We start from the raw sequence: 17,166 nt of genomic DNA, 5'->3' as shown, positions 1-17,166 counted from the left end.
AGAAACACATTAGCGTTAGCTCATGCAAATCGTGCGTGGCATGTTCAAGTGAGGTGTGTAACTCATCGAATTTTGATGCTCAGCTCAAACAGGTGATGCTGCGCCTCATTGGAGCACAAGATCCGGAATGACTCTCATCAGGAGCTCAAGGACAAATTCACAGAGATGGCGCTCGCACACACACACACACACTAAAGTCATTTTGAAAATGGAAAGTGTGGAGAGATGAAAAATGTGTGTATGGAGAAGAGAAGGGGAAAGGGGTGAAATGGAGGTCATTGGAACATACTGAATCTGAACCCTGGCATCAAACATCAAGAGCAGGAGGCAATATTCTACTTACGGAAGTGTGGAAAATGTCATTTCAATACTGAGGTTTTGTCTTTAAGGGATAAGATGCTGTTTTCGACATTGAAACTCAAACCAAATCTTTGTTTTGCACCAAAATGGCCGACTTCCAATTGAATTTTGGGCATGGGGCCTGTCATGACAACCCAATTTCATGTCATTCATGCAACATGTTGGGGGGCTTTTTTATTTTTTAAACTCTCCCAGAATCCTCAAAATGAGCATCAAAAATTGACATCATGCTGCACCCGCATTAGATGGCGTTGGCAAAAATGCTAGTCATCACCCATACTGTAAAAAACACAGCTTGCATTTTTGGGGTGCTAAAAGTAATTGAAGTTGGAACAACTTTAAAATATACATTTTTGACATTTATTGCAACAATGGTATTTCGTACAACAAAGCAAGCAAGTTTGCTCAAAAAACGATTTGCAATTAACTTTTATAAGTTTGGGGACAATAGTCCAATTAGTTCCTTGTAACAATTAACTCTTTGTTGTGAAATGCGGGAAAGCCGATATTCACAGCAGCAAAATTAGAATTATTTGAATTGCCCAACTTAAAATTTTATTGAAGTTTGTTGCCTTAAAATTTTGTTCACTCTTTCTTTTGATTATTATTATTATTTATTTACTTATTTTAATTTTTTTTTAACAGTGCCTGCTTCCAGCTGGGTCATTTCCCGTATCAAAGTACAAGTCCTTGAATTTGCGCAAAATGGCTGCTTCAAACCAAAATGTCCAACATCCTATCCGTTTCGGGCATGGTTCCTTGAGACGCTAGAGTCCGTTACATATGATCGACATGTCCACCAAAGTTTGCGTGGAATGGTCAAACTGGGATCTGAGGATAATTTTTCAAACTTTCCTGGGTCAGTCTTAGAGTTTCTGAACATGATCACCAACACGCTTCAATTATTTACCAGGATACACGCGCTTGCCAAAATTGATGGCTTTTGGGGCATTTTGACGCTTGTCAATAAAAAGCGATCTCGAGAGTGCCTTTGCACGCATTCTGTGCTTGTCTCTCAGTATTCCCACAAGTAGGAATCATCCTAGAGGAGCGCAGTTACTCACCACTGCAGGCTAATAAGGTCATGTGGCCGGAATTCAAGACCGCTGACCCAAGAGGAAAGCACAGTGTTCTATTCTGGCGGCTCAGTGAAGGAGTGTGGGAGGGAAAAAAAGGCAGCACCAATGGAAAAATAAAATGTTAAAACAGGAAATGGGAGGGAAAGCGTAATTTAGTGATGTGGACGATAATGGAGCTGTGAGGCGGGGAAGTGGATAGCTGCTCTTCCTCCCCCCCCCCCCCCCCCCCACCCGATTTGAAAGGTATTGCACTGCTTTTCTTGCTACTGTTCTCTGACATTGATTGGCTTCCAAGAGCACGGCAGTCACAACCAAAACACTCACGTAGCTTTTTGTCAATATTACACGGAAAACGACAATTCATTGTCTCAATTCAAGCCCAATCTTGTTATTCAATTAATGTGACCATTATCAATGAAAGCCTGTATCGACTTTTGTCAAGATTCTAGAAGAATGAGTCAGAATCCACATTTGTGCTGCTAGCAGCTACATGCTAACAGCTATACACGCCAGAGGCTAATTCGATCGGTGAAAATTGACTAGCAATAATAAATATTTTCATTTCAAAAGTGACATCATCTTATCAAATTAGCAGCTATGTTAGGTCTTAGGTCACTTCCTCCTTGAGCACTTCCTTCTCTTTCTTCCCTTCACTGTGGCTTTTGATTCTTGCACCTTACTTTTGTCTTTACTTTGTTGAAACCAGCTCTTTTGCCTTCTTTCCTTTCTGACCTCTTTCCTTCCTTCCTTCACCTCTGACCTACTTTTTTCCTGCCATGTTTTAATTCTATTCTGCTATTCTTCCTTTCTTCTCTTGCTTTCTGCCTTCCTTCCTCACTTCAGACCCACTTTTGCATTCTGCCTCCCTATGTTTCTGCATTTTCTTTTCCTATCTTCTATCCTATCATCTTGTTCCTATATTCCTTCTGTTCCTCATTCCTTCCTGACTTTCTTTCTACCTTTCTACTTTCCTTCCCATTCCATGCATCCTTATGTCCTTTCTGCCTTCACTTAAACCCGCTTTTCAGCTTTCCCCCTTTCCTTCCTTTCTTCCTTCCTTTCACTTCAGTTCTACTTTTTTCATTTTTGCGTTACTGACCTCCTTTCTTGATAGTTCCTTGCCCCAGAACCTTTGTTTTGCATTCTTCCATCTTTTGCTTAAAAATACTTTTGTTTTGCATTCTTCCTGTGGCACCAGGCCAACATATTTATTCATAATCTACTTTCTTTCTTCTTGACCAAAATTGAAGTAAATTTAAAAGAAGTGTACTGTATACCTGTTTTGGCAGAATCTGCATTCAGCTAACTTACTTAGGGAAACTTAGGTTCTTGCAACCTTAACTTAAAACCCACATGTTAGCATAGGTTAGCATTTTAGCAGAAGCAAGGCATTATTACATAACAAGTTGCCTAGTTGATTCCAGATTCAAGGTATTTTAGGTCGTAAAACAAAATAAACACTACAATCATGAAATCCATATGTATTTAAGTGGACGAGCATATGAAATATACTTGGAAAGATGAGTTTTACAAAACCCTCTGGCGATTATAAATTGTAGCATTTGAGATTTTCACTTTATTATATACACTGTCACGACTCACTAGAAACCTGCACTGAAAAATGAAGTACTCTTGTGGAACACTAAGCAATTTGTATTCCCCTCTATTATAAAAGTGTCGTTCCTATGATTGTTCCTTCACGTCAGGCTCCAGTTTTGGAGCCGGTGTGCACTTTGTTCTCCGAGAGCAGGCTGCTGGCTAAAGGCGCAGCAGCATTGATTAATGAGCACTTCATTAAAGGGGATGGAGGTGGAAAAGGTGGTAGAATAATGAGGCAACAAAAAGTGTCGCAAACCTTTAGGCCCCTGAGCAAGCGGTGGGAAATGAGAGCACCAAAGCAAAAATGGTGACATTATTTAAGGTTGAGACGAGCGTCACGCTTCGACGGGGGGGCCTCGGAGGCCCAATCAGATGCGTTGTATACAAAAGAGCTTACTGGAAACAGATATTAATGTCATTTTTCAGAGTCCATTTTGCGGAAAGTCCCAAAGGAAGAGTGTAATTGGTCAAGATGGAAAAATTGTTTTGCCTTGTTATGCCATATTGAACTGCAGGGACCAGCATGAGAGTGTGAAAGTGATAACCACATTTAACACACTTGCTCCCCATTCATGCCAGAGACCTTTTAACACTAATGGGTAACATGACACCGGGATGTTAAATGACTTTTGAGGCCCAATTTGGACATTTTCACTTAGGGCTGTACTCACTGGTGTGGACAGATACTGTACATATTAGTGCCCACCTCTCTTTAAGTTATAGAATGTAGCTTGGATGTTAGGATGTAGCTTCTAAGTTGCTAACTGGGCTTTCATCAAATGAAAGTTTTTAACTCAAGGGTTTAAGAACACAAACCTTTCAAATCAAAACACAATTGATTTTGTCTGTTAAATTAGTTATGTTGTAGTGTAACTCTAGCGTATAGCTGTTAGCGTGTAGCTGCTAGATTACGTTGAGGTTTTCAGAAAACAAATGCTTAGAATTAAAGGTTTATCATCTTGTCAATTGCGCTAAGTTATGACACGTAGCGTAGATGTTAGCTCTTTTCAGAAAAACACAGAGAATAAATTTATCCATTTTAACGGTGGAATTAGTATTAGAATGTAGTGTAGCTTTTAGCACGTAGCTGCTAGCATCACAAAGGGGGACTGTGACCTTTCCAGGAGTCATTAAGTGCTTCCACATCAGCGGGGAAGGGTTTTCATAGAGAAGCTCTGAAGAGTGTGCTGCAAGAATCTATACAGCCAGAAAGCCAATTAGTGGCTTACATACAGTATGACAGCAACATGTTGACATTTCACATAGCTGTAACTGACACCGCTTGCTTTTAGACGGAATCATTTGATTTATGTGGAATGATCCTTTTAAGAACACAGTACACTATAAAAGCATGCGCTTCACAAAAGATGGTTATAACCCTCCTTTTTCTCTCCAGCTCCAATATCAGTATTCGAGATGTGATATTCCCTGTGGAAATGCTGTCAGAAGTTTTTTTTCTTTTTTTTTTTTTCTTTTTCCTCCTCGCTAGAGATAGTTTCATGTTCTTCCCTCAAAGAGCGGTGATGATGGGGAAAGCCTCAAAGTATGAAAGGTAGCTTGCATCTGTTTTTCTATTGTTAAAAAAAACAAAGATTCCAAGTGTTGTCAGATGTTTTGCTGCAACATTGGATGAAACAGAGAAATAATCAAAGGTGTGTCAATGTTTACCAGAACACAACGCTGAACATAATCTCTGAAACAAGCCCTTGAAACAAACACACCTTAACCCATTATAACCGGAGCACATAACCGCGTTTCTACCACTAGAGCCGGGAGCGCTGTTGCGTCTTTCTATCTTTCAAATCGTGAGAGCGGATACGTCACTGTCCTTTGTTAATCCAATTCTCCGTCTCTTAACCAACTTAATGCATCAGAATACACACGTGACGGTGTCGCGAGACCGCGGAGGATGTCGTGGAATTTTTTCGAGCCGTAGGTAGGCTAATGGCGGACACCGTCAATCGCCGGGACCTCTGATTAAAGTAAGTAACGGCAGTGCTATATAGATGACGTGCACGACCAGTGGAACTGGTCGAACGTGATATGATATGGTTTGAAGACAATTATGATATTGACGTCTTTGTAACAGAATAGAGGATGGTAATTACCACTCGATTTTTTTTAATTAAAATAGTTCTTCTCTTGCACTTACACATTATTTTTACATCTTCGATTGAAACAGTAAATAATAAAATCTGCCTGTGTGAAAACCACAAGCTCTTTCATTCTTTTGGAATTATATTTCTGTCTGCTACAGGGGCTGAGATATTAATCGTTTTGTCAGTGTTGAATTTCTGGGAGAACTTCAGGTTTCCATGGGTAATTCCAAAGGCGACCTTAGGTTTTGGGGAGCTGTTGAGAGAGGCGCTTTAGGCCTTAATGGGTTAACTGAACCTCAACTGTTTTAACGTTGCTGACGTTTTCAGTGCACCAGCAATTTATTTAGTTGCTGCATGCGTTGAAAGATTTAGCTGAAAACAGCGGATATGACTGCTGGGGAAATAACGTGTTGTCACGAGGTCCAGAATCAAACAATAAGCGGAAAGATGGCAAAAAGTTGAGTAGATCTGTGCGAGCATAGCAACTTTAGAATGGAATCACATTGCGTTTTGAGACCGCTGTCTCTTGGGTGGTGTGGTCAGGTCACTTAAGTCAAAGCAGTTATTTCAATTCAACAGACGTCGGCGGTGTAAACCCATTTTTACACATGTGGAATGTAAAACAGCCTGAGCTTGGAAATTGAAGGAACCTGCAGATAGTATAGGCTTGAAGGATTTTGCAGAATCTAATTGTGATTTTTCTTTTTTTTTTTCCTTCAATTGCGATTACGATTTAATATGTGATTATTTTGTCAAGGTCCTTTTTGGATGTATTCTTTAAGAAACCTAGAAATAGATTAATCTATTATAATAATAAACAATATTAAATTCAATAATAAATCTTATAGGTCAGGCTTGCTAAAATAAAGGCAAATGAACTCAATTATCAATTAGTATAAAAGAAAGTTTATCTACTTAAATAAACTTTCCAACACTTTGACTTGCGTCTTTTAAGCGTTGCCTACCAAAACTTCACAAAATCTTACCAAACAAGGGTGGCGTGAATATACAAACATTGCGCTGCTCTTTCTAATGTGCCCGGTTTGGCCACCTGGGGGCAGTGTCTGTCAGACAGACAGACAAATATACTGTTCATCAGGACATCCCCACTGTTCTCAGCTCATCAGTGCAACACTTAGTCATCCTTCATAGAGGATAAAGAATATATGACTTTGAGTACAATTATATTGTCTGTCTAGATGTGTTGCTGCTCTGTCTGTTTTCAATTCATTTCTTTAAGGGTTAGTCAGCACCCTTGTTTTAACAGACCACGTTGCTCTGGCTTTCAAATTGCAAATGACCAAAACTTAGTTTATCCCGCCCCTGATTAAATTTACACCGCAATCTTGCACCTGACATGCACTGGGCACAAAAATACAGCCCATAAAGTAATAGATTTATTATTTTCTACGATTAAATATGTCCAACGCTACTAAACCCTTTGTGAGATCCGATATTGAAGATCTTTCATAAGTGTCTGAAGCAGTATTTTTGTTGTCAAATAAATAACTCGTGCAGGAATCTGCTTGCTCTCTCCAGCCGCCTTCTCCTCCTCATCCTACTTGTTTTTATAAACGGAACTGCCGCTTCAGTCCCGATTCCAGCATCCCTGCTTGGACTGAATCCAATCTAATACTCGTCTGCCCCAGCTCATGTAAGCCAAAGCCATATTACACAAATGTGTGTGGGGGTGCGTGTGTGTGTGTGCGTGTGTGTGTGCGTGCAAAACCCCGCAGTTGAATGTGGTCACAGAGTCACCAATCGGGATGGAAAGAGCTTTTCACTAGTCTACTGCAGATGTAGGCTACTGGTCATCTCACATGACCCACTAAAGCTGCCATTAGCTTGAAAGGCACACACACAAACTGGTCCCAGATCAGATCAAAGCACTGCAGTAAATAAGCTGTATGTACAAGAGACACTTCCACTACGTTACAACAATGTTTGAGTGGCACAAATAAACTCTGCTCGACCTCAAATAGTGGACTTTACTCTAATAGACGCCTCAATTAAATGCCACTCTTCAATTAAACGCCTCTTAGTTCACCTTAGCAAAAACAACTTCAAAGAATTACTTGGCAAGAAATAAACAATGTCTTTAAATAGTGGCCTCTGCCCTAATAGATGCCAAAATAGAATCCCTCGCCTTAATTAAACTCATTCTTTAGTTACCCTCTGGAAACACAATGTCATTCTGATTCTGAGTCAAAGTGGTACTTGGCAAGAAATCAACTGTAAGCCTTCAAATACTGGCCTGCGCTCTTATATATGACTGAATTATTTGCCTCGTATCAATTAAACACTTCCTTTTGCACTCCAATCTTTGAGTCAAAAGTTGCAAAACATAATCTCTATAAATTCTGTTGAGGCCACTGTTTTAGGAAATACCTAATGGAAGTGGCTCACCTCAATTAAACACCTCCTCCCAACAGCCTCTTATAAGCACCATGTCCTCACTGAGTCAAAGTGGCACTTGGCAAGACAAAACATTGCATGTCTATGGAGTAAGATCGCTGTCAAAAAGGCATATGCGTGATTAACGATTCGTATCCGTAACAGTAATAATTTGTGAGTACAAATTAAAGTTGTGAGGGTTTGACTTCTTTTCTTGAAGAAAACAAAGATGGCGAACGCGAGCGGAGCGGACGGCGCTACCAGCGGCTCAGGAGTCGCATCTTCACAGCAGGTAAAGTCAGCAACGTGTACATCCAATTTATTAAAATGTATTCCATAAAGTCGCTCTGTCTCAAATAGTAGCTTTGGACTCAGGCTTACGGCGATAGATTGCAATCTAATGATGCGTTTCACTGTTAGCATTAGTACTTGGCTAATGTAGCTCTGTTTTCAACGTATCTACGTACCCACATTTTAGCACGTCGACAAAAATGTATTGTTATTGGATACTGTTAATAGCTCTTGCTAAATTGGTCACTCCGTTTTTATTGATTGATTAAAGTATTCTCACAGAACTAAAAAAAAATTAGTGTGTACTGCAAAAGAAAAAATGTTGCGCATGATTTCTTGTATAGTGAAGACATATCACAGAGGGCTATTTTGCTATACTGTGAACTAGTTTACACTGAAATGTGGTGATTATGATTCCGCCGAATGGAGCAAACTTGTGATTGTGTATTCCTAGAAAAATATATGAAATGTCACTGTGTGTTTTATAGGCATCAAATTATAGTTTGTCAGTACACTGAAAAAAAACAAAACGTTGAATTTACTCAATTTTATTTTGACAAGTGGTTGCATGATATAAAACCATCTGAATCCTATTAACAATGATCTCTTTTTCTTTTGTAGTTTCTTCATTCTGAGCAAATCAGCCCAGCTGCAGCATTTTGTAAACCACCCCATTTTGTAAGTCCACTGCAGTATCATCAGCATACCTACCTGTTCAGCATACCCCATTACGTTTTCTCCGGATATTATTTTTATAGGGCCACTGTAAATGTTATGGATGTTACTATTTCCTTCAGCCCAGATTCAAGTGTCAAATAGGGCTGTCACAAACGATTATTTTGCTAGTCGACTATTCACCAACAGGGGTTGCGATTAGTTGACTAATCGGATCATATGTAAATTGCGGCATAATCGCACCAGCAAGCTGCTGCTCTTATATGACTATCAGTAGCTTACAGCTAGAACTCTTTAAGGTATTGTACAAAAGAATAAAGACAAGATGATACATTGAACTTGTACTAAACTGTGCAGGTTGTACCAGCATTCCTGACTTGTTTTTAGTGGAGTACCAGTAATTGAAATTAATTTGTGCCCGTCAATATTTTATTGCTGAATGTTTAGTGCATTTTAGAATGGAACCAAAAAACAATACACTATGCCGAGTTGCACTAATACTATGAAACTACCTATAAATACTAAAGAAAATACCGGATTTGTAAACATATTTCACCCTTCTTTGGCACCAATCATTTTTTCTCCAGCGGGAGATGAGGCATTTTTGAGAGAAAAATGCGCGCCAAATAATTTGAGAGCGGCTATTGTTAACATGGTTTTGCGAATCAATTCTAATTTCTTTTATTATTTTTTTACATGGATACATATTTTATGCAGTTTAAATTGCTTTTGGATGAATCGTTACATCCCTAGAAAATGTATCACAATGTGTAAATTCTTCATGTGTGGTGTCAGAAATCAGATTTCAACTGATTGAAACTGATGTACATAAATACAATTTCACACACAAAAAGTATTGCCTGTTCACAGCGTCCAATGATATTGAATAATAAATGTTATGCCTACAAATAATATACTCGGTGAGATAATTGATGTCTATTATACCAGAGTATAATGTGTTGTGTATTTATGCAATTTAGTACTCATGATTTTGTCAAGTATTTTAATTTCTATGTTGTCATTTTCTCATGGCTCTGTTTCAATCCCCACGTCGTCATTGACATCGCCCCCCAAGTCAGGCGGTCCATCTGAGGGCGTGTGTTCATCGTCGATCTAGATCGTCATCAGGGTTTGCCTCCGTCTCCGAATCTGCTGTTCTTTCAGCCCATTCAGTCTGGATCTCAGCCGTCACCAGTGACTTGCAGTCACACTTCAAGTCAGCATGCGGGGTCCGAGTTGCGACCGTCACCAAAGAGATCATCCTGGACATGACCGTCTCCATTTCTGAAAATATAATTTCATAAAAATATTTATCAGGCAAAAGTATACTGTTTGAGATGATGGTAACTTTGATAATATGTAATCAAAATGAATTATTCAACTAAATGTTAACGTCGATAAATGTGGCTCTGAATTAAAAATGTTAGCTGCATATCGTCACTCTCATGTGAAAAACACTTACCTCCATTTTTATCGATTTTCTTATTTTTACGTGAATAGTGTTTCCGCTTTACAGACATCGCATTAACATGAAAATTAAAAACTTTTCAAAAATTGGACATAAGTGTTTTTCACAGGACAGAGACGATATGCTGTATGTTGAAAAGAAAATGAATTAGCGTTACCCTCGCCTTTTTGATCGAATCAATACTGTGACGGTTCTTCAGGCATGACATGAGCCATCTTGTTGCTACTACTATAAAAGAAAAAAAAAAGTGACATTGAAACTAATATTTTCAATTCAAACGTGCACAACTTTGTTGGCTTGTGCATGAAACCTTTAAAATAGATATCCTGACAGTCAGTAATATTTTAGCAGTACAGCATTGTAAACTGGGATTTTTGGGTCGTGTAGCTCAAAATCCATTAAATACTTGGTTAATGTGTACTGATATATAATAATTTGCTCTTCTTGTTCATATACAACCAACAAATATATATATAAGTACCCCCACCTACAGGTTTGTACCACAAAAACATCAATGACAATCAATAATTTGTTAGAATATACAATACAATACAATTTTATAAAATCTCACGGCCCTTTCGTGTCACTACATTTCTGACTAAACTACAGTATGGTGACAGATACGTTGAAAACAGAGCTACATTAGCCAAGTACTAATGCTAATAGTGAAACGCATCATTAGATTGCAATCTATCGCCTTAAGCCTGAGTCCAAAGCTATTATTCGAGAGAGAACGACTTTATGAAATACATATTAATAAATTGGATATACACGTTGCTGACTTTACCTGCTGTGAAGATGCGTCTCCTGAGCCGCCGGAAGCGCCGTCCGCTCCGCTCGCGTTCGCCATCTTTGTTTTCTTATCCACGCATGCGCGGGGAGAGGAATCGCGAATCGATTAGCCCCCCTTGGGACCTGCCTGTGTCCTGCGTGACGTCATCCTAACTTGCATTTTGTGCAGATTCGTCCTCTCACAAAGTGATTGGTATCCTCGGCTGGCAATTCGTGCGTAGCGAAGATTCGTAGTCGTAGAAGAGAGAGTTGTATTCACAAAACAATGGCTCTCACAATTTTGATTCGTACTCACAAATTATTACTATTACGGATACGAATCGTTAATCACGCGTATGCCTTTTTGACAGCGATCTTACTCCATACATGTCTACTATAGTGGCCACTGCTCAAACAGATGCCAAAATGAATTGCCTGACTTTGAAAAACTCCACCCCATGGGAATACAATGTTACGCTGATTTGACTCATCGTTGTAGGTCTTCAACTGGGGCCTTTGAGCTAATATATGCCTAACTTGAAATGCCTCATCTCAATTAGCCACCTCATTTCCTCCTTCTCTGGAAAAACAATGTTCTTCTGATCGGCCTCACTGAGTCAAACCTGACAACACAAAATACTCTCTCCTCAATTAACGAGCTCTGCTCCAATAGATGCCTAAATTAAATACCTCGCTTCAATTAAAGGCCTCCTCTTTCCCCCATGGGAAATTGCATTATGATTAGCCCCGTTGATTTGTCAAGACAAAAACATTGCACATCCCCAAGTAGTGACCTCGGATACTGTGCCTCACCTCAATTAAACACCTCCTTTTTCCGGAAAAAACTATGTTCAGACTGGCATTGTTGTGCCAAAGTGGAACTTTGGCGAGACATGGAGGTCCTCAAATCGTGGCCTCAACTATAAAAGATACTTCAATCAAACACCTCCTTTTTTTGGTACAAATAAAGGGATCCACTCAAATAAATGCCTTTTTACAGGGACATTATCAATAAGAACAAAGATGCGCAGTAGACAGTTCTGCGCGTGATTAGTGACACTGCTTCGTACAGGCCATTTTAAGCAGCTTACGCAGGCCCAACAAAAACAATGTTTTCAGTCGGGGGGTGACAGATGAAAAAATCTGCAGTGGCTGACAGCCATCAGAGACGCGGAAGAAAGTCGCTTCTCTTATCTCTCAAGTCCTTCTTCAAACAGGACCAACAATAATTCAATGGTACATCCCTGGGGTTCAGCCTGGCAATGATATACACAAATAGATAGTGTGTGTGTGTGCGCATGCGTGTGTATGTGTGTGTGCAATGCAGCAGGTCCGGTGCGAGCTTGTCGGTGCATAGTGACTGACAGATCTTTAAATGTCATGTCACATAGTACAATCTGGTGGCTGCTGACAGATATTGCTTGTCAGACACACACACACACACACATAAACACACGGACACACTCAGAGTGAGATTTCAAAGCACTGTCCTTAAGGAGTAGAAAACATCTCTGCAGTTGTCTAATACACTACTAGCACCAGTATTTTAGTCACCATCCATTTAAGATGAATAAAATGCCTTCCTGGAATAAATGCCTTCATTTTTAGGACAGACTAATAGTGAGAGATTCCACTCACTGTCCTTTCGGGGGGAAAATAACAAAGAGTGGTCAAATACACGACTATCGCTATTATTTTAATCAGAGATTAGTCCATTAGTTGATTATTGCACCAAATAAACACCTCAAGTAAATGCCTTCAGTATCCTATTAGGAACATCCAAAGACAACACAGAGTGGGTTTATTTTTTGTGAAAACATCTCTGCAGTGGTCATCATTTTAATAAAAAAAAATATTAGTCACCAGGTCCACCAAATAAATAAAAAATAAATGCCTCCCCCAAATAAATTCATTCAGTATCCTATCAGGAACATACGTACAAAGATAGGAATTCAAACCACTGTTTTTTAGGAGGAGAAAACATCTCTGCAGTGGTCTAACAGTCCACCAGCATTATTTTAATAGAAAAAAAATGACACCTTAAGAAAAATAAAGGCCTCCTTTAAAGAAATGCATTCATTTTCCGTCATGAACACATACACACACAAGTGAGGGATTCAAACCACTGTCCTTTAAAAGGAGAAACGTCTCTACAGTTATCACCCCCATTATTTAATAAAAAATTAGCCAGTTAGTTGCTGGGTGCACCAAATAAGCACCGCGGATGCGCGGTCGCTCCACAGTGTGAACGGGCAGTGGGAATCATCACCATGGTAACGGGATTAACAAGCAGCGGGGTGTGGACTACTGTGGGATGCGGAGATGACAAATGACCTCATCTGCCTCCTAATGATAGATGGGACAATAAATGAAACACAAAGGAGGGATGGACATTCTGCCGGGATAAAGTGAAAACCACGGTGGGGGTCGGGGGCGGACACTCACCTTGTCAGGGGCTTGGCTCTGCAGGCTGCCCACGTCCAGAGGAGTGATGAGGGGCACGTTTTGGAAGCCGTCCTCCACGCTCGCCGCTTTGGCCCCTTTGTCTTGAAGATGACTCCCTAGTTTCACCATCTTGCAGATCGTCTTACTCCCCTAGACATACAAGAAAAGCATACATTTTGAAAGTAATTAAAAATGTATAAATTATTTACATATTTCATTTTTTAAATTGAGGCACACTAACATGGTTATTGTTGTTGATAAGACTTGTGATACAATGACTTGTGAGATTTAATCAAACAAAAAACAGACAAGATGCAATCGCGATCTTTAGGCAATGATAACAGTGCTAAAATTGAGCAAAACAAGTGCTCAATTTAATGACGCATTGAAAAGATATGGTTATATAAAACTGGGGAATATGCCTCAGTTTATTTTTAATATTTAACTGTTAAATATATATTTTGAAAACATATGAATCCAAATTAATCAAATGGCCAGCAAATTTGATATCTAAATATTTTATTAAATTTTGATCAAACATTGAATTTTATATATATATATATATATATATATATAGAGAGAGAGAGAGAGAGAGAGAGAGAGCGAGGGATACAGTATAAGTATATATAGATTTAGTTTTATAAATGTCACAGTGTATATAATGAATTAAATGTGTATGTATATATGAGTATATATATATATATATATATATATGTGTGTATATTTATATATATGTATATATATATATATATATGTGTATGTATATGTGTATATGTGTATGTATATATGTATATGTGTATGTGTATATATGTGTATATAAATGTATATATATATATCTGTGTGTATGTATATATAATACATATATATATATATATATATATATATATATATATAGTTACATATATATAGGGCCGTTACCAGAGGGGGCGCAGACACTCTGCCCACCCAAAGAAAACTGGATGTAGTTCTGATGAATAGGAAATAGAAAATCAAAATCAAATTAACTTTTATTTGTTTAGCCCAAATCACAACAACAGTTATCCCAATAAAGGAGAAAACAAAACACGGCCTACTTGAGCATAGTAGCACTTTTTTGCCGCCCCCCCCCCTCCCCCGTAAGACTAATGCCCACCCTCACCTGGTAACACCACTGATATATATATATATATATATATATATATATATATATATATATATATATATATATATATATATATATATATATATATATATATATATATATATATATATATATATATATATATATATATGTAACCTTATTAAGACAAAGATGTAGACACTACTTTACTTTTATTTTTTTACTCGAGCAAACATTTGTAAGCTTTCTAAACGTGGCCAAAACATATTTCATGTCTGTCAGAAGGGCAAATGGGAGGCAAACCTGCAGACGAGATATCAACATTGATGCAGATGGGGGTACTTACAGCGTGCTGCGGCGTACGATGAGGATGAGGAGGAAGTGATGCTGTTGCTGTTGCTGTTGCTGTTGCTGCTGCTGATGCTTCTGCTGCTGCTGCTGCTGCTGCTGCGGGAGAGATGCGACGCTGCTGCACCGCCACGCACCAACTAGATGTCTGGAGGCGCGCTTTTTCCAACCAGTAGACGGCCCAACCCCCTAATCCCGAATCCTCATCTGCTCTGCTGTGGAGCAACACTCAGACGGTGATTCCTTTTTTTTTTTTTTTTTGGACACCCCTTTGGGAGCTGAATTAATGATGCATTCAGGTCTTCCAGTAGATTCCAACTTCAGGGGGACTCTGGTAGTGGTTTAAAAAAAAAAAAAGTTAGCATAGTTTTGAAGACACTGCAAGCACAGTGCAAAAAAAAACTTTAGCTCCAGCTAAACTCATCCAGAATTTTATTTATTATCCTAAATTATATTTATAAATTATTTTCTCAGCCCTTCCATATATCGGTCAAGCGCCTCGTTATCCCCGGAGGAGAAAAAAATTCTAGAGCCGTCCCTGATAATCATAATAAGTGAAGATACATTCCAACTTTCCAGGAGTGTCTGAAACTGGCACACGCATACTGATTTTCTCAGTATGTGGTACAAACGGTCGATATATATGAAAGCATATTATCTATACTGTATATGAAATGGAAAGTATCTAAAAAAACAAACATTAACAGTTCCCCAGTATAGCGCATAAAAACATGCATGTCAACATTAACATCCATTTCGCCAACAGTTTAGCCATACTTTAAAACTGTATGAATGTTTTATTAAAAAAAATTCTGTGTCCGGGACGATTTTACAGCAGTTTGGACAGCTCAAAAATATCTCCAGAGTGCTACCTGAAGGCAACACAAGCCTCTTTGGCATCTTTGGTTCTCTTTTGCCACCTCGTGTTAAAATTGTTCCAATACAACCTCGACACACTGTCGTCATGCAAATAGTTTCTAAAACAGAATGTCATGGTTTAAAATTGTATTATCGGTCAATTATAACTTCTAAAAATAATAAACAATCACAAAACAAAAATCTCGTTATGAGACAATAAGGGTCCGTGTCTTTTGGTCATTAGATGTTACGTTTGAAACAAGATATTAACAATTGAAAAACGACTCGTTATTTGATTTTCGTTTTAATATCAAAATATCAAATTTTAAATACAGCTTGTATTTTCTAGTTCTGGTATCTTAGAAAATGTCTAAAAACAGTTTAATGTTCACTTTTTAATTCTAAAACGAAAATAGAATATATCACGACACACAACTCAAAATACGGCTCATAGTTTAGATTCCCGGAAGTTGTCACCGAAAGCATTTCTCCTCGTGACCAGGTGATAGCGACAGCCTAGCGCCTGAAGACGATATCGTGAACTGTATTGTAAACTGGAGAAAATTGTTGGTATCCTCTGTTGAAAAATAAATAAATAAAAATAAATGATTAGTAATAATAATAATAATAGTAATAATAATAATAAAACTCTAATGAAAACCAACTAATGAAAATCAGAAATACCTTTTCAATTATGGACAGCTTTGTTTTTAAAATGATAATCATAAACGCCAGACAAAAATGGTGGTACTTTGCAAAAATGAGCCAAATTATGATGGCTACCCACCGTTGAGCAGCCGACTTGTTTCTGTGTGCAGGTGACATCTTATTAAACATTACAAGTGATTTACAATATTCCAATTCAGTTTCGTCATTGCTCGAACAGGGACACACCTTTGCTTTTCATTTGTTCTTTTCGTGTTTGCTATTCTCAACAAGCCTAAGTAAACAATAGAATGGCTTCAACAAATATTGTCTGGAGCGGCCCTTTGAACCCAGATGCTGTGGCATGAGTGTGATTCACACTAGGTATCCCAAGAACATTGCTGAACTCAAGTGGTTTGTTAAGACCAACCAATAAGCGTTACAAGGTTACAATACAGTTCACGATATCGTCTTCAGGCGCTACGCTGTCGCCATCTCCTGGTTACTAGGAGAAATGCTTTCGGTGACAACTTCCGGGAATCTGAAACAAATATACAGTATGAGCCGTATTTCAATTTGTCTCGTGGTATATTTTATTTTCGTTTTAGAATTAAAAATTGAACATCAAACTGTTTTAGACATTTTCTTACTCGTTCCAGACGCCAAACTAGAAAATCAAGCTGTAAACGTAACATCCAATGACCAAAAGAGACACGGACCAATGAGGCGCTCATTTGTCGTCCTTGGTGGTGGTATCTACCACCACTAGGGGGTAGTGATGGTTAGAAGCAGTGACACCCCCCCCGCCCCCCCCAAAAAACACAGTACAGTATTAATTATTTTGTCTTTAACAACTGCTAAAACCGTTTTATCTATGTATGAAAAAATTGTTTTTGGGCGACTGTCACTGTCTTATAATAGTGGGGCTTATTTAAAAATCATACCCCAACACACACTCTAAGATCTGGGGAGCTATTCTACATATTCAAAACAATGTCTTCTTTAATACAATAATAAACACAAGGCACGCAGACA

General features: G+C 38.5%; 1 protein-coding gene across 2 annotated transcripts in view; it reads right to left on the bottom strand.

Annotated features, from left to right (window-relative positions):
• Positions 1-14,870, bottom strand: part of nsg2 (neuronal vesicle trafficking associated 2) — a 31,364-nt gene extending 16,494 nt beyond the window's left edge. The window contains exons 1-3 of one of the 2 annotated variants that reach the window (XM_086012695.1): positions 14,627-14,870; positions 14,100-14,148; positions 13,182-13,331 (exon numbers count right to left, since the gene is read on the bottom strand). In XM_086012695.1, the coding sequence (XP_085868821.1) occupies positions 13,182-13,310 (129 nt within the window). In that variant the 5' untranslated portion in view covers positions 13,311-13,331; positions 14,100-14,148; positions 14,627-14,870. The remainder of the gene's footprint in view (positions 1-13,181; positions 13,332-14,099; positions 14,149-14,626) is intronic. The other variant, XM_086012694.1, reaches the window with a different exon arrangement.
• Between the last annotated feature and the right edge of the window lie 2,296 nt (positions 14,871-17,166).

Source organism: Filicampus tigris, chromosome 17, assembly GCF_054856515.1.
Source record: "Filicampus tigris isolate MCC_2025a chromosome 17, RoL_Ftig_1.0, whole genome shotgun sequence".
Lineage (NCBI taxonomy): Eukaryota > Metazoa > Chordata > Actinopteri > Syngnathiformes > Syngnathidae > Filicampus > Filicampus tigris.
Note: the sequence above shows the minus strand (reverse complement) of the source record. Positions and strands in the feature narration are given on the sequence as shown.